This window comes from Coturnix japonica, chromosome 2 (genome assembly GCF_054131305.1).
Source record: "Coturnix japonica strain WE chromosome 2, WE-NBRP24, whole genome shotgun sequence".
NCBI classification, from domain to species: domain Eukaryota; kingdom Metazoa; phylum Chordata; class Aves; order Galliformes; family Phasianidae; genus Coturnix; species Coturnix japonica.
Window position 1 is genome coordinate 106,825,136 of NC_140664.1, and position 27,842 is coordinate 106,852,977.

Sequence of the window (27,842 nt, forward strand, 5' to 3'; positions counted from 1 at the left end):
TGAGCTACATGTCTGTGGTACAGTGATGTGTAGGGATAACACTGATCTGAGTGTTAAGTCACAGTGTCATGGAAGGGAACCCAGGATGTAAATGATTGACAATATTGTCCTTTAAGAAGGTGTAATTAGTCTTTAAAGTTACCGTCTTTTGAGACTTGTGGCTCCAGTTTGTGTCTAGGTGTTGCTATTTTTGTTCTGTGTTTGACTGCAGAATAAAAAAAACAAACCCCCCCCCCCCCCCCCCCCAAAAAAAAACCCCAAAAAACAGTGCGTAGGATTTGATTGTTTGCACATAGTGTGGTTCTTAGATTTTTAGAGCATGAAGCAATATCTGTAAGGTGAATTTGTGTGTGAGCTTTCTTCATGATGCACCTTGAAGATTTTATAACATATATTTTATAAAGACGTGCAAAATATAAAATCAGCAAACATATATAAAATGTGAAATTTACATGCAGATTAGATAGACAAGCATTTAGAGATCTGTGCTGAATGTTCTCAAAACTTTAGAATGTGAAGAATGTAAAATGTAAAGTCATGTGAGTTTTCTATTTAAAAAATCAACCCTCTTCATCTTCACATTTCTCTGAGAAATCTTCTGCCAATTTTTGATCTATTTAATTATACAATTGTTTTGTAACACCCTAGGAATTGTCTCTGTAACTTCTAATTTTGCCTTTTTATCAGCATCTCCTTTGTGATGTTCATGATTTCTGTATGCCCTTAATGCAGTAATTTCAACAATTGTCTTTTATTTTTATGATATTATTATTTGTTGCAAGTATTAAGCAATTCTTTTACACTACTGTGGCACTTACATTTTGGGGAAAAATGTTTACCATTTTAATAGATCATTTATATGATTCAGTGTTATTGTAGATAAAAATTGTCAATTATTTTTATTATTATTTTTTACTTGTTGTACTGAGCTGTTTCTTGGTAGTGTGTGACTCCTTTGGATTGATCATGCCAAAAATTAACAAGTTCCTAAAGAAGTGGAGAAATAGAACAGATTCATGTCTGTTAATCTGTTAATTAATTAATCTATTGTAAGTTCCAAGGCTTAAAGCAATACATCAAAACATGAATGCAAGTTTTTATACTAAATACATTAAAACAACTTGAAAGCATTAATTCTTTTGTACAACTTCTGAATTTTGATTGGCTGAGATTTGGCTCTCTTGACTCTCTTAAACTCCATTAAAATAGTTCTTTGAGATATTTTCTAGACTGGAAGAAATCTAGTAACAGGGTGCATGTGTATGAAAATGCACTTTGCACCAGTCAATATTACTCATCTGAGGATGATGACATGGCATTTATGCTCATCCTGGAAAGGATAAGGCTGATTTTGTGTGTTTTCTATGCAGTATCATCATTTAACTTAACTAGAAGCTATTGTTTGTATGTTTGTTTGTTTTGTCTATTTGCAAATACACCAGGAGATGGGCTTAGAATTCATATGACAGTTTTATCAGGACTGCTGTGTGATGTACTGTAACTGACTAATGGGATGGAATCTTGAAACTAAGCACCAGCCTTTTTTCTTTTCTAAACACATACCCCATTTCTTCCCTGATTCCAAGATGTAAATCCACTCTTTTAGAGCTGAGTTACATTGTTAAAAGCCTTTTTCTAGGAAATGAGAATGCAACTATTCACTTTCTGCGCTAGGCCCAGCAGAATTAAATGTTTCCATTATGTCCCACCGAAGGGGATGCTGGACGAAATGGTTTTATGCTGACCAAAGAAAATGGGGAAAATGTTGAGAACAGTTTGATTTAGCCAAAACTGTCATTTGCAAAACACAAGGTTTTAGCAAGTCACTAGGTAGAACTATTGAAACAGTGTTACAAAACTGACTCATCAAATGAAATATTTTGTAATATTAAATGCAGTTAACAGATGGAGTAATTGGAAACTAAATTATTTGTGTGCAGATAACCAGCACATGGGCCAACACAAGGTTATGACAAGAAGTGGTATGCTGTGTGACAAATGGCAGTAGTGGGGCAGTCTGGCAAAATGGAGTCTGACATGGCATTGATACGCACATGAAGCAAAGCAATGGAATTGAATTCCTCTCTGGGGAAAAATTTCCACTCAGTGACATTCATCTACGCTTGCTAAACATTTATGGAGACCAAACAGTGGATGCTAGCGCAGTGAGGTGGTGGGTGGTATGTTTCAGTAGAGGCAACAGTGACAGCAGATTTTTATGGAGACAGCATGTAGGCTCTTGTTCATCACTGATGAAAATGCATAGCTAATGTTAGAGGCTATTTTGACAAATGTGTTTTACAGCTTTACAGTAATTGTGCTTTTTGTAACAACTGTAGTTTCCATGTAAATAAACAGGGCACATTAATTTCAAAGCAGCCTGTGTATGAGCAGATCGCAGTAGATTGCAAATGCATGTCTTTAAAGACACGTCTGAAGGCATGCAAGTAGAAAACAAGCTGAATTTAATGGAGGATCCTACTTTTATCTTTTTTTTTTGTCAATGGAGGCAACTGCATCATTGTGAGAATGTAATAGCACATGAAGTATTGGTAAAAGATTGGAACTTTACAGCCTGAATTCTGTCTTACTGCATGGCTGAGTTCTATAACCAATTAGTTCTTTGGTGTTGGGCTGGGATGGCTTTCTGTAGGAAAATGACCAAAAGATGAGGAAAGAAGTGATTGATTTAGATTGTATTAAAAAGGGGACAGAAAAGGGAATGGGTGGAAGTTATTTATGTGCACCAAAAGAAAAAGGAAGTAAAGTGGGAGTGAGTAGTATTGTAAATAAAAATTATCTAGTAAACTAGTGCAGAAAGTCCAGAACAAAACACCCAGATTTAATTTCACTACACTAGCCTTTATAGTTGACAAGGAAAAAAAAAAAAAAAAAAAGAAATGTTTGAAGTACATTTAGTATAATTTATACATTTTTATAAAATAAGAAATCTCAACTTAAATATATATATATACATATAACTGAAATTATTAAATGTTATTTGGAATAGAGCACTGTAAACAAATAGCATTTTTGTATGCACCCAGTCAACAGCTGGGACATTGTACATTTAGTCTGTGCATTTCAGTAAGGCAATTGTCTAAGATGGTGCTGTGTTGCTCTCCAGCTCCTGGCTGCTCTGTCAATACATCACTGTCCCCACTGCACCACGTAATGCAGCTCCCAAATTCTGAGTCACATCCTCCTGCTCTATGTGGCAGTGGGGGTGACAGGCAGATTGCTACAGGTGGGCCAGCAGGTTCCCATTCCTTTTGGCCTCTCTGGAAGAACAGAATCATGTGTGTTTGCAGAAATACTGCAGATCTGCATTTACTAGTATTTGTTATTAATTTCCTAATTTCTAGGATATGCATTGTTCAGTCATCACTTTTCTGTGTAACCACAATCTAATTAGAAAATGGAATGGAAGAGAAAAAAGGAAAACCCCATACATAAAGGCTCACGTTGATGTGTAGATACAGAGACAAAATTCAGGCAGCTCAAAATAAAAGATGACACTCTGTCCTTAATTTGTACCAGAGGGAAAAAGGATGTGAAGAGATGGAAGTCAGGCACAGTGTATCAGCTGGGATTTATGTTCCTGTGCACATCCAAATGTTAACAATGAACCTAGGCTTTGAAGTTTTCAGAACAAAACCTCTAAAGGACATTAAACATAAGTCTCTGCTCTCTACGTTTTAATTTCATAGCAATCACCAGTTTGCATTAATTATTAGATGTAATTTATTTAACTTGTCCATTTTAAAACATTTATTTTTAGTTATAATCATGATTTTTAGAAAGTTTGCTAAAGAACAGGCAGATAGGAAGCATAATGTGGATCTTTAAATGAAATATAAATATGAATAATAAACTGAAATCCCAATGCAAAGCAGTTGCTCTGTTTGCACTGAAGCAGTGTGTGTTTCTAATACCTTAAATACAGAAAAAAGTTCAATATATATATTGACATTAAAGAATTTCCCAAACCTAAAGTCTGTTCTTGTAGCTAAAGGTCAGAAATAAATTCTTAGGTATAGAAATAAAAATAAATAAATAAATGCTTCAAACCTTCTTTTCCTTTGACTAAGCCATTACAGGTTTTCTCCTATAAAATGCTTCTGGCAGTTTACTCAATGGCTTTCATCTCTCTTAATTTTCTTGTCCAAATATAAAGTCCCCAGGCAGGACTGCATAGTATGTTAGTTCTTATTGTAATACTGCAATATTAAGACAAAAACCAAGGGTATCGAATGTTATCAGTATAACAATTAACAGTTTAAGAATTGATAACCGACTTGGCATACAACATTCCAGCTGTTTTATTTTTTTAAATAAAACAATACCTTGATTTATTTGTATTCCACCAGCATGAATACATTCATTGCAAATTGCATGCACATTAATGGGAATCCATTTGTAAACTACATAATCTTAACAATAAATAGTATTTGATCTAATACATGTTGGTAGTACATTTCTTGTTAAAAATGCAAGCTTTTACCAAAATGAAAACAAATTATTATTCTCCTTACAAATATTTTAAATATTTTTAATTACATATTTCATACCAAGTATATAAAAATAGGGTTTTTTTGATAAATTTAGAGATTTCATTTACATAACAAATAACGTGCAACAGCTGACCACTCTCTACCAGCTCTATTTGGTTGATTGTCTAGATGACATGCAGCGATAATTGTCCCCTCGTCTTCACAGAACTGACAAACAGACCAGCAGGACCCACGATCACTGGAAGCAAGCAGTGCCATGGATATTGTTTAGGAACAACAGTCAGACACTCAGGGAAAACCTTTGCTTTGATGAATAAAAGCTGCCCATGACAGTTCTTTTATCCTGGACTTCCAGCAGCTCTGACCCTCAAGGTCTTTGGACTATCACAACAGTCTGCCTAACAGACCAGAAAGTTTTATCCGTATAGAAAATGCTTTTCAACATGCTTCTAGATTCTAGATTTATTTATTTATTTATTCTTATAGTATGAACCAGGAATACCTTGTCTTAATTTCTATAAATCTGAATTTTCATGTATGTCTCCATGATCACCAGAGAAAAGTAGAAGAATGCAGTCATGTGGTACTCTCTAAATTTTCAAGTGGCAGCTGTGGAACATGCTTTGAACACCACTTCACTATTTCTCATTATACATCTATGGCTTGGTTGTTTTTCTCTTTAACGTCCCTTGTGCTTGTCACAATATCTAAGGGGAAATCTGATGTCTGTGCAGAAACTGTTCCACCTGCTCCTTCATGGTCCCATGATCCTGGCAGATTCTCCAGGCTTAATGAGCTGACTGCACCTTGGCTAAAGCTCCCTTCCTCAGACCTGCTGGGCAGCACAAGGTGTAGCGATGTCTCTGATGAAGAGCATACTGAAGAAGAAAGTGTTGCTGAAATAGACTGAAGAGGGGTCAAGGTAGTGTCTGAATGGGGAGAGGTGCATCTTAAAAATTGCAAATTATCTTTCTGAATTACCTGATACTGGGAAGGTGAATTATGAAGGCCTGATGTATAGAAAAAATCACTGTCTGTAGAATTTTGAAGGTTATGTTCAGTTCTTTGGGGGCTGCTGCCTACAGAGGATAGATCTGTATTCCAGATGTCACACAATGTGTTACTGCGGCAAGGTTGTGCTTTGGTGCAAGTAATGTTCCCAGCTTGCATGTGTGTGCAAGGTTGACGTGTAGTCCAAGCCATCCGAGCCTGCAGGCTTTCCAGGGTAGGACTCCGAGATATGCCATGCACTGTGCAAAATCCTGGTGGCTTCTGGGATGGGAGGAGGTTCTCTAGAAGGTACATCACATTCTTCATATCCTTACTTAATTGTGATACTTCTTGAGTTAAAGTTGTGACCTGTTATGTCAGAAGAAAATACCCCAGCATTAATTTATGCAGTACACATTAAAGCTATGCCTGAAATATGTTGTAAAATAATATATATATATTATTTTCCCCTTCTTAAAACATGAGATTTAGTCTGCAGTAGATTTATTTTAAGGAGACACACTTTACAAATGTATGTCTGGGAAATAGTCCATCCCCTAGCTCAGCTACATGTTATACTACCTGTGGCATGCTGATGTAATTGAGCAACCTAATAAAAAGTTATAATGGAAACATTACAGCCACAATTCACCTGATTGTACATGACTCTGCTGTGAAGAAATACTGTCTTTTAAATCAGAGTTTAAGAGAACAGTATTACTAGTTTTGTTGCTGTTTGTTTGTTTTTAAATATATTAAAAAAACATAAGTTTTAGTAGTTGTATTTTTCGCAGTTCCAAATTACTTTGACAGCTTCTGTAGTGTTTTTTTTCATTAGCAGTATTAAATAGCTATGAAATTCAATTGGATGCTTTGTCTTCTGTAGTTGGGTAGGAAATGAGGTTATTATGTTTAAACCTTCTCATAAGTGATGAAAAGCTCCTTGTAATGTTACATGATAATTATTATTGTGCTTTGATTAAATAGCATTGGATAAACAGTTGTCTTTGTTTTTCAATACACATTCCAACTTTTTTTTTTTTTTTTTTTTTTTTTTTTCCCCTGTTCTTTTAATGTTAGACTTTCAAAGTCTGTTGCTTACCAGTGTACCTGGAGAGGCCCAGATTAGATTAGAAGCCTATTGGAATATATTGCTATTTTTTTCTCTCTGTTGTTTACTTACTTTTGAAATTCAAACTTGATCAAGACATCTTCCTGCTGTTGCTCTTTCTCAACACCCAAGGAAGAGAAGAAAAAAATTTGCTTTTTGGGAAATGGAAGTTGAATTTTGTCAGTGCAGAGAAAGCTGTCTGCTTGCACTGCAGATGCAGCTTTTCTGTTCTCTTCCTTAGTTTTCCATTGTTTTTTCTATTCTGGAGCTTCATGAAGTCAGTGAGATTTTCAGTCAGAATACATTGCATTTGAGGCTCAGATTAACAGGTTGCTGATACTCTGTTTTCCAGCTAAGTTGACTGAATGAGAACTGAGCTGAGACAGACTTTTCACAGATTGTCTATTCATTTATAACACCCTTGCTATTTTAGAGACAGACATATCTGATCGAAAGGCAATTTAGGAATTATGCTAATTGCAGAAGAAAAAAATGCAGGGCAACTATTCTCAGTTTGGATTGAATATTTACAATTTGTGCAGTGATAATTCATTTTAAGTGAATTAAATCCAGAAGATCTTGAAAGTTGCTTTCTCATGTCAGAGTATGAAAAATCTCTGGTTTCTGTGCCAACCTGCTGGCCACGTCTCAGGTAGTTCTGGGGTAACCAATCTATCTGGATGAATTAGGACACTCAGATGATTGTCAATATTATTAAATAAGAACAAAACTAAGTTAAAATTCTAGCTTACAAGAGAAGAAGCAATATAACTCATGGTGAAACAATATGGTTTTATAAAGTGTAGTTTATGTCTTGCCAGAAGGGTACTCAGAAGATAATATCCAAATGACAATCTCCTAACCAACTAAGAAAATATAACCAAAATATAACAAGATTAGATCTAACAATGTTAGATTCATGAACAAACTTAAACAGATTGTAATCAATAAACATGGTATTGTTCTGGGAGGATATTTCAAGCAAGTCATTTTAACCGTCCTTCCTAACCTGTTCTTATTTTACATTTATTTTTAATTGCTAAATGGAGTTCACATTCACTTTGAATATTAGTAATATGCAATTCAACAAAGATAATAGCTAACACATCTGAAAACTATCGGAGGCATGAGTATAAATACAACACATTACAAGCATAAATATAATACTCTTATGCAGAGAGGGTCCCTTTTCCTATAACAGAAAAGGGTTTTTGGTGTTACATTTAATCATATGCTGTATGTATTAGTCATGCTCCCAGGATACATCAACAGAACATTTTTAATTTTTTTTTTAATTTTATTTTTAATTTTTTTTTATTGGACACAGAGAGTTTTATTAGGAATTACTTTGACTGGCACAACTTGGGATCATGTACTTTGTAAGAATTTTATAAGATCTAATCACAAACAATCCAAAAGAAAATAAGGAGTCTTACAAAATGGAATGAGTAAAGAAAGTGTGTAGGAATCAGGTTTGTTAAGATGTGCTGTAACAATGTTTCCAGTATAAATGGTTTTGAGAAAGAGAATAACAATCTGGGTTTTCTTCTACCTTCTAGGCACAAGAGAAAAATTGGTGATAAATGTCAACAGAGGTTTACATTTGGATGCTAGGAAAACAGATCTTTTCAATATGGCAATGTGAATGAAATTCATTTTAGAGTTAACAATATTATGGTTATCTCCTATCATAGTAGTAATATTTTTTGTTGTTCAAATCATCTTCTGTTCCCCAGTTAATTTTTAAACCCAGTTACTTTCATTTTTGATTCATTTCCATGCCTCAGATGTATTTCCACTAAGGAAAAGAGCAGAAGGAACACTATAGTGAGTAGGCCCTGTGCCTTACATCCTGCTTTAAAACAGACCAAGAAACAAATAAATAAATGCCCAAGCATTAAGATATCAATCACTTTAGTTACCATCATCTGTCAAAAACTTTTCAGCTAAAATTAAAAGATTGATTGACAAAAACAGCTGTAAAGAATACTTTACATTCATCAAATTACAGAACAAAATGGATACAAAAAAAGAAGCAAGACAGGAGTTCTTAGAAAGTATGAACACTTGAAGGAATATGTTTGAACATATATCAGTTGTTGTAGGCCTTAGCGGGGATTCAGTCTGTGAAGTGGCAGGATCCCCCTTGCTCAGTCTCCTGCTCTGTGATGTAAATTAGGTGCACACTTCACACCTATGCTTAAGGGGTGTAGAGGAAGTAACCAGAGTACTTAAGGTGCTAATTGCGCTGCAATAAACGCCATTTGCTGCATCCCCAAAATGCTGTCATGCTGCTATGGTCCTAGTGAGGGGAGATCGCTAGCCCCGGCGTTACCTGCCTCAGACATGGGATTGTCTGCTATAAGAAGTTGGTACCCCGTGTGAAGCTGATCAGTAGACTATAAAAGTGTTTTTTCCCCTCTCCTGAGAAGAGGATGATTTTGTTTGCAGCAGTGGGATGCAACATGTTTTAAAATATTCTATTTATAAAATTTCTCCAGGTGATCTGATAAACATATTTAGTTAGGATTACACGGCAACACTATTGTTAGATGAAAGTGAAATATCCATATGAATGCATTTTCACTGATCCGAATAAGTGCCAAATGCTTAGAATATTTTGAACACTTGCAACAACAACAAAAATTTTAAATAGCTGAATTTCCAGTAAGTATTCCAACATGCAGTTAAATAGAAGGCAATTTTTTGCTAGAAAACCTGACCTATATTTCTTTGTGTTTGCTTGTTTTTCAGTTGTATAGGAGAACTGTGAATACCCTGCTCATTATATTGATACAATGCTGTAATTGTCATATCTACTGACTTAGTAAAATATGAAATCAGTCTCCATTTTCCTACTTTAAGCATGGCCTCAAATTAGCCTAATTCTTTGTATGCCTTGTCTGTACATACAAATCTAAGTTTCTGGATAATGTTGGACATCTGAGAGCATCTCTGCATGGGTGAATGCAGACCCAGATTTGTGTACTCTGTACTCTGAGCTAACCAGGGAAGATGTGGTTTGGTAGCCTAATAGCCACAGTAGTGTAGGTCTGATTCTGACTGTAGTCCTTAGCATTGCTTTAACTAATGCAGCTGTTGGAGACTGCATTGCAGCTGAGATGAATGTAGTATGAAAGAGACATGACAATGAAATTTGTGTTTGTCTTCATGAATTGTGATAGCTATGCTTTGCATGTCCAAATATGAAACCATGTTCCCTCTTTTTATTTTTATTTTTTTTAAGGGGAGCATGCCTTCTGAAAGTTATGAGAAAATTATTAAGAATAAAATTTGGGTATTTTCTTATTTCTTATTAACTGCTCTATGTTTTAAATAATTCAGATTTGGTTGCTGTATATGCCTTTTAAGTTGAAGTATTTTCATATTCATATTCATATATGAGAAAGCGCTAAACACATGGTGGGTCATAGACAATGATACGGTGGTAGGCAAGTGCCTTACTCTAGGTTTATGGCTTGATTCTCCGTTTAGATAGATACACACATTGATAAGATTCCCCCTGAGCCTTCTCCAGGCTGATCAGGTCAAGCTCTCTTAGGAGAGATGTTTCAGTCTCTTAATCAATTTAGTAGCCCTTCTCTGTACTCACTTCAGTAGCTCCATGTTTCTCTTTTACTGGAGAACCCAGAACTGAACGCAGCACTCAATTTGAGGGTTGAGTAGAAGGAGAGAATAACCTCCCTCCACCTGCTGTCAGTGCTATTCTTAATTCAGCCAAGATTCCCATTGGTATTATTGGACACAAGGATACTTTGCTGGCTCATGGTCAGCTTGTTGTCCATGAAGACCCTAGATCCTTCTCTGGAGAGCTACTTTCCATCAGATCAGCTCCTACCTTATACTGGTACACAGGATTATTCCTCCCCAGGCCTAGCGCCCTTCTCTTGCCTAAGCTGAATTTCAAGAGGTCCTTCTCTGCCCTTTTCTTCAGTCTGTCAAGCTACTTCTGAATGGTAGCAAAACAGTCTAGGGTATGAAACCATTCCTTTCAATTTTGTATCATAATTAAACTTGCTGAGGAGGCACTCCGTCACTTCATCCAAGACAATGATGAATAAATTAAACAATACTGGGTTGTTGACCACTGGGGAACACCACTGTATATAAGCCTTCAACTAGACTATGGAGCACTGATTACCAATGTAGCTGGGTAACTGGCTGAACAGTTAATCCATGGAGTTACACAGCAGGAAATTGAAACGTTGAAGTTTCTCTCATGGTGCCTAGTAGCTGGCTTTGGTGCCTGTCTTCCTCCAAGGAAATCTTTGAGTGTTAATCCGAAATTTAATATGCAGCAGAGATGAAATCAAGTCTCTGTCTCCGTTTAGTCTCACTGTTAGATAAATAACTATATTTTTGGATTATACAGTGAATTTCATAGACTTAAAGAGTTGCTGTGAATTCCACTGGTAACCTAAGCTAAGCTGGGTATATCTTCTTTTGTAGATTGGTTTGTGGGGTAACTGCTTTGCTTTACTAACAACGGGCAGTACTGAGTGAATGAGATACTTGCCTTTGTTTTCCCAGCAAACAACTAAAGGTTTTTAAGCTAGCTAGTGAACTGTAGTAATACAATTGCCTTTCATGGAATCAAATATTTTTGCATTTGTTGATTGACCTCTGATTTCTACTATAAAATGTATTAATGATGATATTTGTTGCTCTTGACTACTTGTGAACTGTTTTCTCAATATTTTGTTTTTTAGAAGGAGGCTGCACATCTTACAGAGTTCAATGTCTAAATCTGTCTGTATTTTAACTACAGATCTCAGCCTGCTGCACCATCAGTTGTAATCTTCCATTTGTGATCAACATCAACTGATGAAAAATAGAGAAATAAGGTCTACAAGTGGTATTCAATAGTTATCAGAGCAACAAAAATAAAAGAATAGCTAGTGTACTCCAGCAACACTACTTATAGGCTCATTTGGGTAAGTATCATGTCATTCAGTGCCATCAGTTCAGTCAATCTGTGTGGGGAATGTTTGAGTATGTGGAATTGAAGCCATGTAGAATATGCAAGTAAGCAGCATTCTAGTGAAGCATCTTTTCAATGTAAATTTTGATCCATGGGATGACTTACAGGATCTGTCACTTCAGGACTAAATCCCAGGGGATATTACCCATCACATCAAAGTCTAGACAACTTTAGTTTAATCTCTCCTTAAGTTTTTTGAGTTTTTTGATTATTCCTTGTGATAAAAAGTGTTCAGTCAGTGGTGCATGGTGCCTTGTTCTGAACTTTACAGTTTGACATATAACCAGGTTGATGCATTCATTGTATAAACCAGCCATGCCTATAATCTTAGTTCAGAAGATGCAAATTATCTTACCAAGTTAATGGATATTCTTCTGTTTCATTCTGAATAGACTCAGATAAAGTTATTTGAAATAGTTGATGTGGATTTGAAACTGACTGAATTTCATTTCTTTCAAGGAAATTCTTCAAAAGTGTAGTGTTGACCCCAAAAGAAAAGATGGTGTAAGATGTAGGGAAAGATGGAGAAGAAAGAAAATAACAGAAGCACATAAAGAAGAAATTCTTAGAAAATTCAATATACCAGCTATGCTAACCTCACTTTATTTTTAGCTCCAGCATGTAACACAAACTTTTATAGAGCTTTCATGTAGAAAAATAACCTGTGAGAGAGCTACAAAAACTCAAATTGCCCTAAATTTAAGAATTCCGTCTAATTTTTCTAAGTCATTTATTGCACATTTATCATATCCCAACATTTTCTCAGTTTTCTCCAGCATTCTTTGAATCACTGTCAATACCCCAAACCTCCAAGATATAATTACCTCACTATTAAGCCTGCTGATTTGTTGTTTGGTCTCTTCTGCTTTGATAACAAGCACTGCAGCACCAATTTCTGCCTCTGAAAATTCAAATACATGTAAATGAGAGCAGTATAACAGCCTGGAATCACCAGTATGAATTTTGTACTTATGCTTACATTAAATTAAAACTTACTTTGTACTTGTATCAAATAAAAATAAAATCTTGTGTTTAATAGTCGCTGTTTTATTACATGTAAGAAAACTGTGAATGAAGAAAGCTCGTATTGCTGTCTTCAGTCTAGACCTGAAAGGACCAAAAATGATAACTCTGATGCCAATGGTGTGACATGTCAACAATATTTAAAAACACAGATACAAGTTAAGCTATTGTTATGACTATTATGTTCAGTCTGAAGAAGAGCAAAAAGTGTTCTAGTGGCCTTCATGCAAAAGGTACATATCTACCTGAGGAATATTTACCCACAGAAAGAGTATTCTGGAAGCAGTCTGAGCTGCACTACCTTGGTCACTTCAGAATTAGTCCACTGGTCTCTCTCCTGATCCCTCTTGATTTTTTTTCCTGATTGTGTTTCTCTGTGTAGCTATTTTCTCAGTCTTTTCAGAGTATCAGTCCTTCAAGACTTCATAAACTCTTTGCTATTCAGATTTTCACTAACACTACTTCTGAAAAACTTGTAGACTCCTTTGCCTCCGTAAGCATCCATTTAACAAAAATAAACAAGTTTATATATATTGGTCTTTATTTATTTATTTATGTATTTGTTTGTTTGTTTATTTATTTTTGTATTTAAATGTTCTGATATCAGGTTTTGTCCACCTGTTTTGTGCCTTCCATGCCAGAAACTTCAGGAGCAGGAGGCTCCTGACTGATCCTAAAGCACTGCTGGTAAAATATAATGCTTGTAAATACAATATTTCTTGCAAGATGTTACATTATGACAGTCTGCTAGCAGGAAAATAACAAATGGGCATGCTGTTGCATTTTTCCACACTGTTCAGTGTGGCTCTTAATTGGTACTGGAAGGGTGGATACATGTTAAATCAATTTATGCCATCAATTTATTCTTTTAAGGATTTATCCTTTTGAGAATCAATAAAATAAAGAGGGATGGAAAGCAGTTACAAAAACTCTTTTCTCTGAAGTGTAATTTCCCAGGTAATACTCACCTCCAGCTGTTGGAGATGCCCTGGATTCCTGCCGGAGCTGATCAGAGCTGAAGTCAAAGGTTTGACTTTCCTCACTATGATTTCCATCTTCAATCCCATCAACAATTCTATAAGAAAAATCAGAGTAATTAAGCTGTTTTATAAACAGTTTCATAACTATCACATTCATAGATATATTTAAGCAATGGTGAAATTTGCACAATATTAATTTTAATGATATCTAGAAACTGTTACATTACATTATATTATGAGTCTCATAAGTGGTGCTTGAACTGTTTTGAACTATACTGTTACCTGCAGCCAAAAACCTCAATAATTTCTGTGGAATTTGCTATAAAATCTATTTAATGTCACCTGGCCACAGTGCTTCAAAAGGCAAACTTTAAATATCAATATCCCTTTTGTAGAGATTTCTAATTATATAAAATGCTAACAATTTAACTGGCTTTAAAGCACACAGGGGAAAAACTACTCAGACAGGAACTGGAATTTACAGCTGGTATATTCTTTAAAGTATTTAAAGATGAAAAAGAAAATATATTGACAAAAATAGCTAGTCCCCAAGAGCCACAAGGCAGGCCCCTACTCAGTAAATATGCAGTGGGAAAGATGTTTATTTAAATACAAGCAAGAGGAACGTGGAATAATAATCTAGTGAACTGGTAGCATTTAAACACAAGAGTCTCAACCCTTTCTCTACAGCCATGAATTTTCCCCCTAAGATGTACATCTCAATTCCTAGAAACTAGAAAGGCAGAAAAGACTATCATGACCTCTTCTGTCCAGGTGGTCAGCACTGGAGTACTGTTTTCTGTATGGCTTTGAGGATATTCAAAAACATAAATGCCTCCTGCCAAGCATGCCTTTATTATTAATCTTGGGCTTTCCTCCTACTGATCCTCTTCTGTTTCAGATGCAAAATGCAAAAATTGATTGGTAAGACTATGACTGTATTCTGGAACGTAGGATGCTGAATTCCATTTCTTCTGCCAAGGACTGTTCCGATGTTTTAACCAGTCTTTGTATGTCTACTTTATTGCCTTTACCACAGTGTGCGAGAGACAAACCTGAAGTGAATTCTGTTTGGCTTGCTCTAGGGTACATGCCCAGAACAAGTTGTTCGAAACAAAGTACATTCTCTTGAAAATGCAAGGTTATTCATCTCCCCACAGTACTGACTGAACAATTCAGGTCAAAGAAGGGTCTTACTTTCCCCTTACATCACTGTCCAGCAGCAAATAAATTTGAGAATCTAAACAAAGATCTTATTTTTTCTGTCATACTTGCTAAAAAATATGTGGTAATTTTTAAAGTGTTTTTAGCTTGTCAGTTAAAATATTTTAATAATATATACTGATTTAGAGAAATACAAAAGTCTTTTGGATTAACAAAAAAAAAAAAAAAAACAAACAAAAAAACACCAAAAACAAACAAACAAACAAACAAAGTCTGCAAAATACATACATCAAAGGCCATTTTCCCAGCCTACTAAGAGAATAATTTTGAAGTTATAAACTTTTGAAATGAAATAAGAAATAATATGATGTGTAAAAGCTCTTATTTCACATTTAGTCTTAAAGATATCTGGCTGGATACGTTAAGAACAGTAACAAAATAACATTTCAGTAGAAAATATGAAAGGAATCTTTTCCCTGAATTGCTACTTGTTATGCAAATGGAAATGACTTTCTGTCATAGCTGATCTGAACAAAACATATGAGATCCAAAAAAATAAATGAGAAAATATCTGCAATACTTTTCACTTTTTCTCATGTAGAAGTTGGTTTTTCATAGGTTTTGTATAGACAAAAATGGAATTAGTTTGTATCCTGCTCCTATTTAACATGCCCTTATATGATCAAATATATGATTGGCTGGGAGGATTATTATATACTGTTACATGTGATTGTGATTTTGGTAATGTATTGACCTTAAAGCTCTTAATTTTATTATCAATAATGATTATGTTCCAAGAACTGGGAAATAGAAAAAGTAAGTCAAATTAGAAGCAGCATACAAAAAAACCCAGCACCCTAAATATTTTAAATTATATGCTTAATGAAACATCAAACCACTGAATAACTTTCCTTTGTGTCAAAATTCACATTTAATTTATATATGCTTTGCATTGTCAGGTTTCCTTTATCTAATGTAAAAACCTAAGTATTTCTAATATTACTTCACAATATTTTTCCAGTATAATTCTCTACTACTGCAAGTTTTTTGTTTTGTTTAGTTTTTTTTTTTTTTTTTTTTTCCTCTGTTATGCTGTATTATCATTGATTTGCTTCCTAAATTACTGTCTGTGTGACGGACTGAAAATGCTTTGCAGTGCTACTGTGGGAATACAGATTATTACAGTCTGGCTTTATAGTATTATTTTGTCCATCTGTTCAAACACTCATTTTTATAATTGCTCTGTACTTTCTATTTTTACTCACAGAAATTCTTCATCTGTCATTAAAGACCTAAAGTGGGTAATAGTTTATATAATGAGAGTATTTTTTCCTTTTCTGTGGAATGAATGAAATGTTGATACACTAAGAAAGTATTAAAATTCTCAAAGTTAAAAAAAAAAAAGAAAAAAGAAAAAAAAAGAAAGAAAAAAGAGGGTTTTTTTTTAGTGTTATAGTCATAATTTTTTAATAGATGTTATGTTACAGGAAGAGAATAACTGCTTCCATTACCTTGGGCTCAAGTCAGGTGGACCTCCAGAGTTCACTGCTGAAAGGTGTAACTTAAGGTTTTTCTCCCTCCTTCTAGAGTAGTAATGGAGCTCCGTTTCATGTTTGGTCCTTGAGGAGTTTGAACTGCAAGCACGAATGGGTGAATGGAAGGGCACTGTTCCTGAGGCCAACTGTTTCAAGTTTCTCCCCAGGTGGCTTTTATTGCTTCCAGCCTTCTTCTGCTGAGAGCAAGTTGTACCTCTTGTATGGACTGGTGAAAGTGTGCTGCTCTCTTCTTCTCCTTCCTCATCATCTTCCTCATCTTCTACAATTGAAGGGAGTTTCTTCTTTATATTTCCATTTCCCTTGAGCTCGGTCTAAAAGAGCAGATAAGTGCTAAGGTAAAATTCAAAGCCTGATGTTGCAGAAACAAAGTTTCTTGCACTCACAGTGGACCAAACTCAGATATAGATCAACTTTCATTTCATGCTAGAACTAGGGTTCTTTTGGAATTCTTCCATTACTTCTCTCTGCAACTATATCTCTACATATGTACAAAGAAAGATACATATGCATTAAAAAGGCTGTCTAGTGATATTGCTAGTGAGACTAAACAATACGTTACCTGATGATTACATGATTAGGTCTCAAGAGCCAAGTGGCACATGTTCACTTGAGTAGATTAATCTTGTCTTACTGAGGTGTTATTAATTCTGAGTGTTATACTTTCAGACTCCTGGCACATTCAGGGAAAGAACCGAGACTTCTAATTTGTACAATTCCACATTTTTAGACTGAACCAAATTTTATTATGCGAATAGCATTAATAACAATTCAGTTGATCCTCTGTGTCCTTTATGATTTAAACCTCTGCTGAGACAGTTGGCAGATTTCTCAGTTTCTACAGATCAGCATCAATGAATGAGTATTGTGACAGTGTTAGCTTTGGAATTGAGTTATTACAAAGAACAAACCAACTCTGCTGGTGCTTGGTGTTGGACCCAAAGCAAATTAGAAGTCTCGTAGACCTGGGTTCTATGCTTGATGTACCAAGCGCTGTGCAAGATAGCAATGTATCTTTCTCTATTTCTTTTTCACGGTAATAAAATACAGTGGTTATGAATACTGAGCTATGGCAATGTGGAGCTCACGTCAGGGCCAGTTTGTTAATCAAAAGTAATCTTATTTATTCTCCTGCTACAAATCACTGGATTGTTAATGCAGAATGATCCGAGCCAAAGTAACAAACTACACATATCTCAGCAAACTGAACTGCCGAGTATAATTTCATGTTTTCAGAAAAGTTGGGTTTTTTTATTTATTTAATTATTTTTCATGCTACTCTTTTAAATCAGACTTCATTATGGCATTGCTAATCTTAACTACAAAAGCTTCTCAGATAAGCTTATGGAGTTCAGTTTTCCAGTTCAGACCAAGTAAGATTAGCTGGGTGAAAATACACATTTGGGGGATTTATCTAAATGTTATAAGCTCCTATCAGTATCTAAATATTTTGCATCATAGGTTTAATTTTGCTGTGTAATACAGCACATTTCCATTGAGTTAATGTTTTTGTCTTATAATTATCCTTCGGCAGACACAGTGAACTAGGAGCCTCCAATCTGAGGTTGAAAAGGTAAGAATTTTAAAAAATTTCAAAAGAACTTGTTTAGAAGAAATAGAATAACAGCCTTGGTGTTATCCGTAATAGCTACCTGAAGGCTGATATAAGGATCAAATTGGATAGGACGTGTCTGTGACGCAGCCTACTCTCTACAGAGAACGAATGTTATCCATGTTTGGGACTTTGGCTTGAGGAACAATTTATTTAAAATGCAAGTGTTATATCAACAAACTCAGCACCTGGAAAAAGAGATCATAAGCAGTTAGACATGAAATGGACGGTGCCACAACTATCTGTAGGATGCTGTTTTAAGATTCGTTCTGAACACAGTGAAGTCACTTGGACTTTTTCCAACTTTACTCTGTCTGTAACTATGTGCATGTTTCAAAGTGAAGCTCTGATGATTTAAAATGCAGGTAACATACCTGAGATAATGAAGACTTGTTTGATAATTTCGATATTACCTGAAACAAAACAAAACAAAAATGTACCAAATATGTGCATCTGCACAGTACTGGCTTCCAAGAACATGCAAACATCTTAACCAAAATATTTATGTTGTTACAAAAGGAGAAACTCATGGTAAACCAGCTATATCAAATAAAACATAGCACTGAAAAATGACAATTTTGGACATATTGCCAGAAAACAAAAGGTTTTCCTTTCATTAAAAAAAAAAAAAGAATTTTACAAAAAGAAAAAACAAAAACAAAAAAAACAAAAACAAAAACAAACAAACAAACAAACAAACAACATTTTTTTAATTTACAAAAATGTTGGACTAAGTCTCCAAGCCTCTGAATGAATGTAGATGGGCAAACATATGTCTCATGAGGCTCAGTGTCGCTTTGATGGAATCCCATGCAGACAGATGGCTCAACTTTGCCCCATCTCTTTGTAGTTTTAGCTCCTAAGCCAGTCTAGTGCTTACATCTAGATGATCAAACTTTTTCATAAAATCTTGAATTTCTACTCTAGGGCCTTTTACATCAGTGTAAGGGACTGAAGAAAGTAGGACCAACGTAATCCTCAGGGACACACATGCATAAAAGCTGTTCAAGGCCTTGAAATTTTCCCTAATTAATTATACAAAAAACAAAAGCAAATTAATGATTTATGATTTTAATTAACAATTTCCAATAAAATCTGCAGGAACTACGGACTACTGTGTGATATGAATGTTCTGTTCTTTATTGAGATGTCTATACTTTGACCACAGACAAGTCACTAAGCCTGCATGCTATATTAAGAGGAATATTTCAGTCTGCCAGGCAGAAATTTCAGAAGTGATTTTCAGCTTTCACATTCTCTGTATGTCGAGATAAAAAAATCTTTAATATCCATGAATTTTATGTGATTTTCATATTTAATTTTTCTCCTTTCTTATTTTTTTCTTCTTCACAGATCTTTTATGTTAACCTGAAAACTGTTTTGCACCTGGTTGTAAATGTGATGGTCTTAGTACTGGCAAAGTGCATGACTACACATTATTTAATTTCGTGTAAGCAGAAATCCTTCTCCACAAGTACCAAGCCTGTAGCAGGTGTATCAATAAATTTTGTAATAACACTCTAGTACCTCCAAACAGAACAAATGCCATAATTAGGCTAGGTAAATAAAATAACTGCTGTGTTCTTCCTGAATTAGAAAAAGTGCTAGATGATATTAACAGATCATCAGATCTCAGATACTGATGTTTCCCAGCTTGCATTGTAATGTATGCCAATTTTAGAAGCATTCAGGAGAACAGTAAACTGGAAGTGTATTAATATATTAAAGTTGTTTTAAAAGATCAGACCTAGGAAGTACTACTGGCTCTCTTTGCACATATGTTGAAGCAGATTAATTTACAGTTGTTCTCAGAACTTAGGGACCTCTGTTTGGCATCTAGGCACAGGTGCAGAATGAATGTTAAATAACAGTCTTAATTAAAACTCCAAGCCAATACCAAACATTATCAGCTAACATTAAGTAAGTCTGGAGTACGAATTTGCCTGCTTCAGGCTTTAAGAGGGACTTTTCATTTGTTTTTTTGTAATGCAAGCAATGATCTCTTCTCACTTCACTTAAATTTTTCTTCTGAGCCTACCTGTACATTCCTGTTTTACATCTTGAAAACAGAAACAAAGAAATCACTATGTGAATATCTCCCAGTGTTGTTCCCACATACCCACTGTCTTCTTTTAGCTAGGCTTTCAGCTCTATAACTATGTTAACACACTACTATGAGAATTCTTGCTCGTGACTTTTAACAACACATCCTTTTCATGTAAAAACAAGCTCCTGGATTTTATATCATAGCAGTTGAAAGAGCTCAAGAGTTCTCAAGTCTAAAACCTTTCATAACAATTCCCTTCTCACTCTTCCTGCAAAAGTATTCCTTTTAACCTTTTAAAGAGAAAGATAAAAGATAATCACAAGAACCTGGACAAAGCCAGCAGGCAGTAACAGGTAGCAAATGTAAAAATGTAAAACCATGAACGTACTTTTAACTCAAAGTATGTTCTAGAGTAAATAACTAGGAAGAATTGTCATAGTCTTTAATCTGTTAAAACTTTATCTTTACAGCAACACACTGATGTATGTTATTTAAAATCCTTTTTTTCATTCTTACATAAGAGAGAGGATGAAAAATAGTTCACATTGTTGTCTTTTAAAAAAAAGTGAAATTTTTTTTCAGTAAAGGCAGATGAAAAACAAACACAATTTTTCCCTGTTTTGTACTACGAAGAAAAAAGGTCTCATATAATCCAATTCTTTTTTTTTTTTTTTTTAATTTCTCACAGTCTCACAGTCTCGTGTGGGTTGGAAGGGACCTTAGAGATCATCAAGTCCAACCCCCGGGATTCGAGCCTCCTGTGTAGCAGAACGGCACTTCTACCACTGCGCCACCGGTGTCAGCCATGGTGTCTTGTAAAACCATCTATTAAATTTAATTTCATTAGATAAAACTATAACAGATCATGCACTAAAAACAAAATCATTAAATTCTTCCATGAACATATTTGCTTTTGTACTTGTTTAATAAGTTAATATAAAAAATCTTAAAAATGTAGCAGTCTTTATCACTTCTTATTATAAACAGGAAAATAACATTTTCATATATGAAAACAGTAGTGGTTTTCTTTCAAAAGCTGGTAATCTGAATATTCTTCCAGAATCAAGAGTCAGTAATCCTTAATAGAAGAATTTCTATGGGGACTTGCAGATAAAGCAAGTCCTTAGATGTACTTGCTTTCATTTATTTCATTTAAAATGAAATTCAAGTTATAAACCCCTCTAGTCAGTAATCTACAGCTAAATTTGGTGCTAACACATTAAATGCTTATGTAAGTAAATTTCTATTTTGGTTGTTCAGAAGAATGTTGTCCTCTTAAGTGTCTTCTCACCTATTGCCATTGTGGGAAGTAGGAACAGAAAAGAAATACTTTCACTGAATTGCTTGTAAGACTTGTCTCCTAAAATATATCAATATTGTTGTGTTATTAAGGGGTCAAAAGGATGAAATACATTTTCTGGAAAGGATTTGAAATCAAACTAGAATATAAATGTTCTTCATCAGCATTTGGAAGCAGGAAAAACCTATTTAGAAGCATTGACAATACCAGGAGATAAAAAAGAACACATACCATATGTTCTATTCTTTCAAAATTACTGTATGATAATGGAAAAGATACAAATACATAGTAAGGGATTAACGTACCACTGAAAAGCTTAATGCTTCACATGTTCAGTCCTCAGTTTTACATAATTGGGAAATTTTTCAATGAGCTATTGCAAATCCCTTAATTCATGAGAGTCACAGACTCTCAAAGAATCTCTTAGGTTAAATATAACTGTTTTACTGAACAACACACTACTTGTCTTTTATTTATTTATTTATTTATTTATTTATTTATTTATTTATTTATTTATTTTTAATAGTTTCTATAACTGGTTCATTAGCTTATCCCCATATTCTTCCCAGATTCCTTTTTATCTATTATCTTTGCATAACAGGTAAGGATTAAATTTATTTATTTTTTTTTTTTGGAAGCAGATGCTTTCAGCATTCACTGATCCTAATTACTGCATAAAGTTGAATTAACAGCAAAAACTGCACAGATCTGCTGTCAGTACTTTATTCTACATGACCAAAAAACTGAATTGTCATGAGATCTTGAGTCTATTTTTAAGCATTTATCCTTATCTGCATTGCTTAAACACATTATTATAGCTTTTGAAGTTAGCCCAGGTTTTCAGTAGCTTTTTTGTTGTGGTTAGCTTTGGCAAAGTGATGGTGTTTTTTTGTTTTGTTTTGTTTTGTTTTGTTTTCTTTGTTTGTTTTGTTGTTTTTCATTTGAAAATTCATACCATATTGCATTCAAATTATCCATGTAAGAATCTTATATTTAATGTTAGGAGTTTAAATTTCATAAATTTATTTAAAACTTGGAGGTTAATTTCATATAACTAATTATCTTATATCATGAATTGAATAAATCATAAATTTGGATGATATAATGTCATTCTTTTTTAACTTTTGTAATTTTGTTTCTCTCTCTTCTATCCTAAAAAACAAAATTATGTCCCATTCTGCTCTGATAAATTTCTTCCATGGCAAATCCAGTGTTAATTAAACAAAGCAAAAGTAAACAAATTAAAACACTCTCACCAAATAAATAAAAATAAGAAGACACTGACAGTAAGGTCAAAAGGAGACAGAAGATGGAACTGTTAAAACAGACAGTAGATCTGGCACTGGCTGTATATTGCTCTGGCAGGCTGCACTTCTGGAAAAGCTTAGAGATTTTAGCATATAAAAGGAATAGCGGAAAAAACTTCAATATTCCTACTGCTAGATCACATTCTGTAAAGACTTACATAATATCAATTGAAAATATAATGATTTTAACATATTTCATAGTAATTGAATTCAAAATTCTTCCTCTTCTTCAAAATACTCAATTATATACCTAACCTAATTCAACTTGAAAAATTCACATAAATCTCATAAATGTTTGTAGGACTGGTCCTATGAATTGTTACCTGATCAAAACCAAGCTGAAGCTCTAGAATCTGTGCAAGTGTTGCTTCTAATTTTAAGTAAATCTTTATACTACTTTCTAAATAAGTAATTGTATCTTGATTCTGAAAAGGCCTTGAAAAGCAAAGATGAAGACAACATAAAGGATCTTGAAAAATACTATCCCAACAAATTTTGTTTTCTACCAATTGCCTACTTTCAAGTATTCAAACAGTATTGCTAGCACTTACAGGTCAGATCAGTGAGACAAATGTTATAAACCATAAGGAAGTCCAACCTTGTCCAACTTTCTGGGTAAGCCTTAGAAATCATGGACAGATAGAATGATAGAATCATTTAAGAGAATCATAGAATGGTTTGTATTGGAAGAGATGTTAAAGATTACCTAGTTCCAACCCGTTTCTCATGCACAGGGATGCCACCCATTAAGTCAGGCTGCTCAGGACCCCATGCAGCCTGGCCCTGTACATCTCCATGGATGGGGCACCCACAGTTTCTCTGGACAGCATTTTCCAGCACCTCATCACCCACTGAGGAAAAAATGTCCTCCTAATGTCAGGTCTAAATCTCCCCTCTTAGTTCAAAGCCATTTCCCCTTGTCCTGTCACTATCAGATTATGTCAAAAGACAGCCTTCCTCTTGCTTATAAATTCTCTTTAAGTACACTGGAAGGACAAAATTAGGTCTCTCTAGAACCTTCTCCAGGCTATAGATGCACAGCTCCTTCAGCCTTCTGTCACAGAAGAGGTACTCCAGCCCTCTGATCATTTTTGGTGCCCTTTTCTTGACCTTCTCCAATAGTCGTATTCGAGACCCCTGACTCGAAGAGAGGGGGTGAACATGTCTATCACCTTACTGGCCACCTCTCTTTTGATGCAGCCTTGGAAATAGGTGGTATTGGCTTGTTTCAAGCTTTTCATCGACCAGTACCCCAAGTCCTTCTCCACAGGTCTCCTCTCAATGAATTCTCCCAGTCTGTACCTGGGGTTGTCTCAATGCAAGTGCAGTAGCTTGCACTTGGCCCTGCTGAATCTCACTAGGTTCTAATTTCTTCTTAATAATGAATATTTTACTGTTTGGGTGGTTGCTTGATGAGTATATTAACCTCTACTAAAAAAAGCAATTGAGCATACATCTGGTTGCTAGGTATATTTGGAACTAAAACTTTTGGGAAGAGAGCACTCATACACAAAGTTTTAAAGCAATTCTCATGATTTCACCCCAGGGCAAGAAGTCATGTCCTGGCATATGAAGAAATCACCTGAAGTATATAACCTTGTTAAGTAAGAAAGCCATCATAATTTCCTTCCCCTGAGATGCAATTTGTGTTTCATATAAACCCATAATATAGAAAAGCTGAGTGTGGAGGCTCTTAGAGCTCTTGACAGCTTTATTAATTAAGAAGTTCTCAATAGCTTAGAAACTAAGTTGATATATTCAATAAGCTGGGGGGGAAAAAAAAAGAAAAAAAAAACGCTTTAGTTTTCAAGGTTACAAAGCAAAAACCCTAACTAGCTGATACAGAAACCAAATATTGTTGGCTAAAAATTGTGATATATGACAATAATTATATAAAAACCTAATTTTTGTACAAGTTACTGTACAGAAAAGTCAGAAGTAGTGAAGTGTCACAATACCTGATTTCAGACATTTCATGAGCATGACTCACAGAACGTTACAGCCTTTCTTACTTTGTATTGAGACAAGCTCTGAAGAATGGCAATGTAAACTCTTTTAACACTGAAAGAACATGACTTAACAAGCTTTTTTCACACAGTGCAAGTTTGCAAAGGTCATATAATAATAAAAAATGACAATATTAAACCTATCAAAATAATTTACATCTTTGATCTAAGAAAAAACATATTTAATTTTTTAGAGCAAAAAAATTCTTTGATCTCTCTATAATTGCAAATGTATTAAAAATAAAAGTATAAGAAGTTCAAAAAAGGTTTGTGAAAACTCTGTCATTCCTGAATCTCATTGCATTTCCAACCAACAGCAAAAGTTGATGCCCATGGTCTTTCATGAGTCCATTGCCTTCCAGACTGCATCTTCATTGGTCCTCTATATCCTATAGACTCCTCCATATGAATTCATATTCTTGCTAACATTAACTTTCTGTCACATAAACTAGTTATCTTGCCTGTCAGTTTCACAAGAAATATGCTGGGAACAAGAATAAGAGTCTAGGCTTTGGCCTTAAGCCTACCTTTTTTAACTGACGGTTGCATAGTTATAACACAGAGGGAAACATGGATAACTCAGGGGAACAAAAAAATCCAACAGAAATTTTATTAATAGTGTGTTTGGCCTGAAAAAAATATGCATTCCAGTACAATTTTGGCATTATTGCCAAGATCACAGTTTCATAACATAAGACTCAGCGGAAAGGTTCCAAAGCCAAAGCTTCCCAAGAAAAGGATCCAGCAATGTTTTCAACATTTCTAATAGACTGTAAAATATCTATGAGTCATAGTTATATTAATGACAATAATAAATCTCTCTTGGAGTCTTGAAATATGAGAAAATATGCCTACATTAATTTAGATAAAATTTCAGCCAAGGCAGAAAGAACAGAAAATGACTGAAAATAAAGTTGATTAATTAATGCAGAGTAGTTTCAATCCAAAGGGATTCATTCAGTCTCCCTTACCCTGCGTAAGTACTGTCACTCTGTAAGTAATAACACTTAAGAAACCAATGAGCTTTACTATTTAGACCAAAAAAACAACCTGGCAGTGAAAATCTGCATCCATAAAATCTGCTTCAGCTTTAGACTGATATTCTGTTGCTCGGTTTTATTTGTTAATCCTGGGCCAACACTCTTCAATAGCTCATAAATGTGCCTTTAATGTATTCAGGAGGTGACCTTAATTTTCTACATACATACAGCAGTGTCTCTAAATCTATAGTATCACCATAAGGTGTTAATTCTGTTCTTTCAGGTTAACATATGCAATATATTAATGCTTCTTTTAGAAGCATAGAAAGAAGAAGACTATGAAAACAGTTATTAAATGGTGAGCTCTCAAAAAATTACTTCATTTTACTCATCAGCCAACAAATATGAGGAAAGTACATAAATTAGCTCTGTAGCAAACATTACTTTCCAGGTGATGTTTTGGATCCATTTGCAGAAAAGGCTTATCTAAGAAGGTATGAAATAAGATATGTGGAGAACATACAAGCTGCAAACAAATTTTTGTTTACTGATGTTTTTTTTGTTTCCTCTTTTTCCCTGATCCCCCAGAGTGTTCATCAATGGTGTCTACTCCTAAGTAAGTACTACATACATAGTACTGTACTAAACATACTGTATCTATACATGTTCTGCAATTACATATTTGATAATAAAGTCATTAAAATTTACCAGTGTGGATCTATGAGTCTTGGGTATGAGCTTTCAGGTTCCAGTTACATTTGTATAGCTAATTTCTGTAGCTCTGGCTTTACTGAGTGAAAGTACAGATGATTAAAAATGTATTCCAGTATTTAGTTTTATATCAGTAAAATAGTACATTTTTTATATATTAAAAAATGTTTTTCACTTTTATATGATTTCATAATTTTGAGCAGAGGGGAAGCTGTTCTTCAGAGGCTTCTTTCAACCTCAGCTATTCCAAAAATATACAAACTTTAAAAGAAATGCACACAATAAATTTGAGAATGAATTTGTATTTGACACATAAGTTGCACTGATTATTAGCAGTTTGCTCAAAGACTGGACCATATCTAATTTTACATATTTTACTGATATAGGAACTTTAACATATAAGCCATCCTTCCATCCTAGTATATAACTAGATAGACCATATCTAGAGTGTGTATCATAAAGAAAGCATTGAGGTATTTTCCTTTCCTTCATAAATTAGTCTTACTTTACAAATAATAAAAGGACAGGTTACAGTAAGAACACTTCTAAATTCAAGGCCACTTTTTGGTCATTGCTATATCAGTTACTAAAGCAACTATGGAGAAAAAAGACATTTACTTTCAAACTGTTGAGAGGCAGGAGGTACATTAAGATCATTATTCCCCTCTTTTTCCAATGCAGAAACAAATATAGAGTATATAAAAATCATAAAGTTATAATATCATTATCATATTGTCCTGAGGCACAATGAATTACGTTGGAAAATATTTATCATCCATGCCTCTGTAAGTAAAATAGAAATATGGTTAACTTCCAAATCAATACTTTTTGAAAGATGGGAGCATTTTATGGATAAAACACTGTTTAACGCTGTTTTATATTCCCCTCATACCAGTGTCTAAAAACATCAATAAGCTGCTTTTCTAGCCTGATTTTTTTTTTCAACATGTAAACCTCTGTTTAAGCTTTATAATCTGATGCAGAATTCAATAATCCCAGGAAGTGAAATGAATGAGAATGAAGTGTTCAAAGTGACTCAAAAGCTAAAATTAGAAGTAGTTTTTACTGCTTACTAAAAATTTAATCTAATTACAATGAAAATTGTTTGTGTTTGTCTAGAATATTCTAACACACAGTTGTGAACATCTCAATTATATATATATGCACTTAATAGGCCTGTTATATGTTTAAGAAATTATGATAATTTCTTTTTTTTTTTTTCCCATTCTCAGAAGTAAGAGAGCACTCACAGGATGAGCATCTTAAGATGGGTTGCACGTATATACTATACTTCTAGACAAAACTAAATGGACTATTTTTCTCTCCTTCCCTTCAGCCTCTTCAGCATCTTGTGGGATTTATCCTTACTGCCAACACTCTATTTGTTTTGGCTTAAAATAGAAAAGATTTGAAAAAAAATAATGCAGGAAATAATTTTAAAAAAAAAAAGAAAAAAGAAAAAGGAAAAAATGAGTAAGTTACAGTAAGTTACAGTAAGATGAATTTTCTAAAAGGAATACAACCACAGATCAGAGGAATGAA

At 34.3% G+C, this 27,842-nt stretch overlaps 1 protein-coding gene across 1 annotated transcript in view; it reads right to left on the minus strand.

Moving 5' to 3' along the window:
• Nucleotides 1–4,298: 4,298 nt before the first annotated feature.
• Nucleotides 4,299–27,842, minus strand: part of KCNH8 (potassium voltage-gated channel subfamily H member 8) — a 151,448-nt gene continuing 127,904 nt past the window's right edge. The window contains exons 12-16 of the mRNA XM_015854013.3: nt 18,324–18,362; nt 16,296–16,651; nt 13,609–13,715; nt 12,442–12,518; nt 4,299–5,873 (exon numbers count right to left, since the gene is read on the minus strand). Of these exons, the coding sequence (XP_015709499.2) occupies nt 5,163–5,873; nt 12,442–12,518; nt 13,609–13,715; nt 16,296–16,651; nt 18,324–18,362 (1,290 nt within the window). The 3' untranslated portion in view covers nt 4,299–5,162. The remainder of the gene's footprint in view (nt 5,874–12,441; nt 12,519–13,608; nt 13,716–16,295; nt 16,652–18,323; nt 18,363–27,842) is intronic.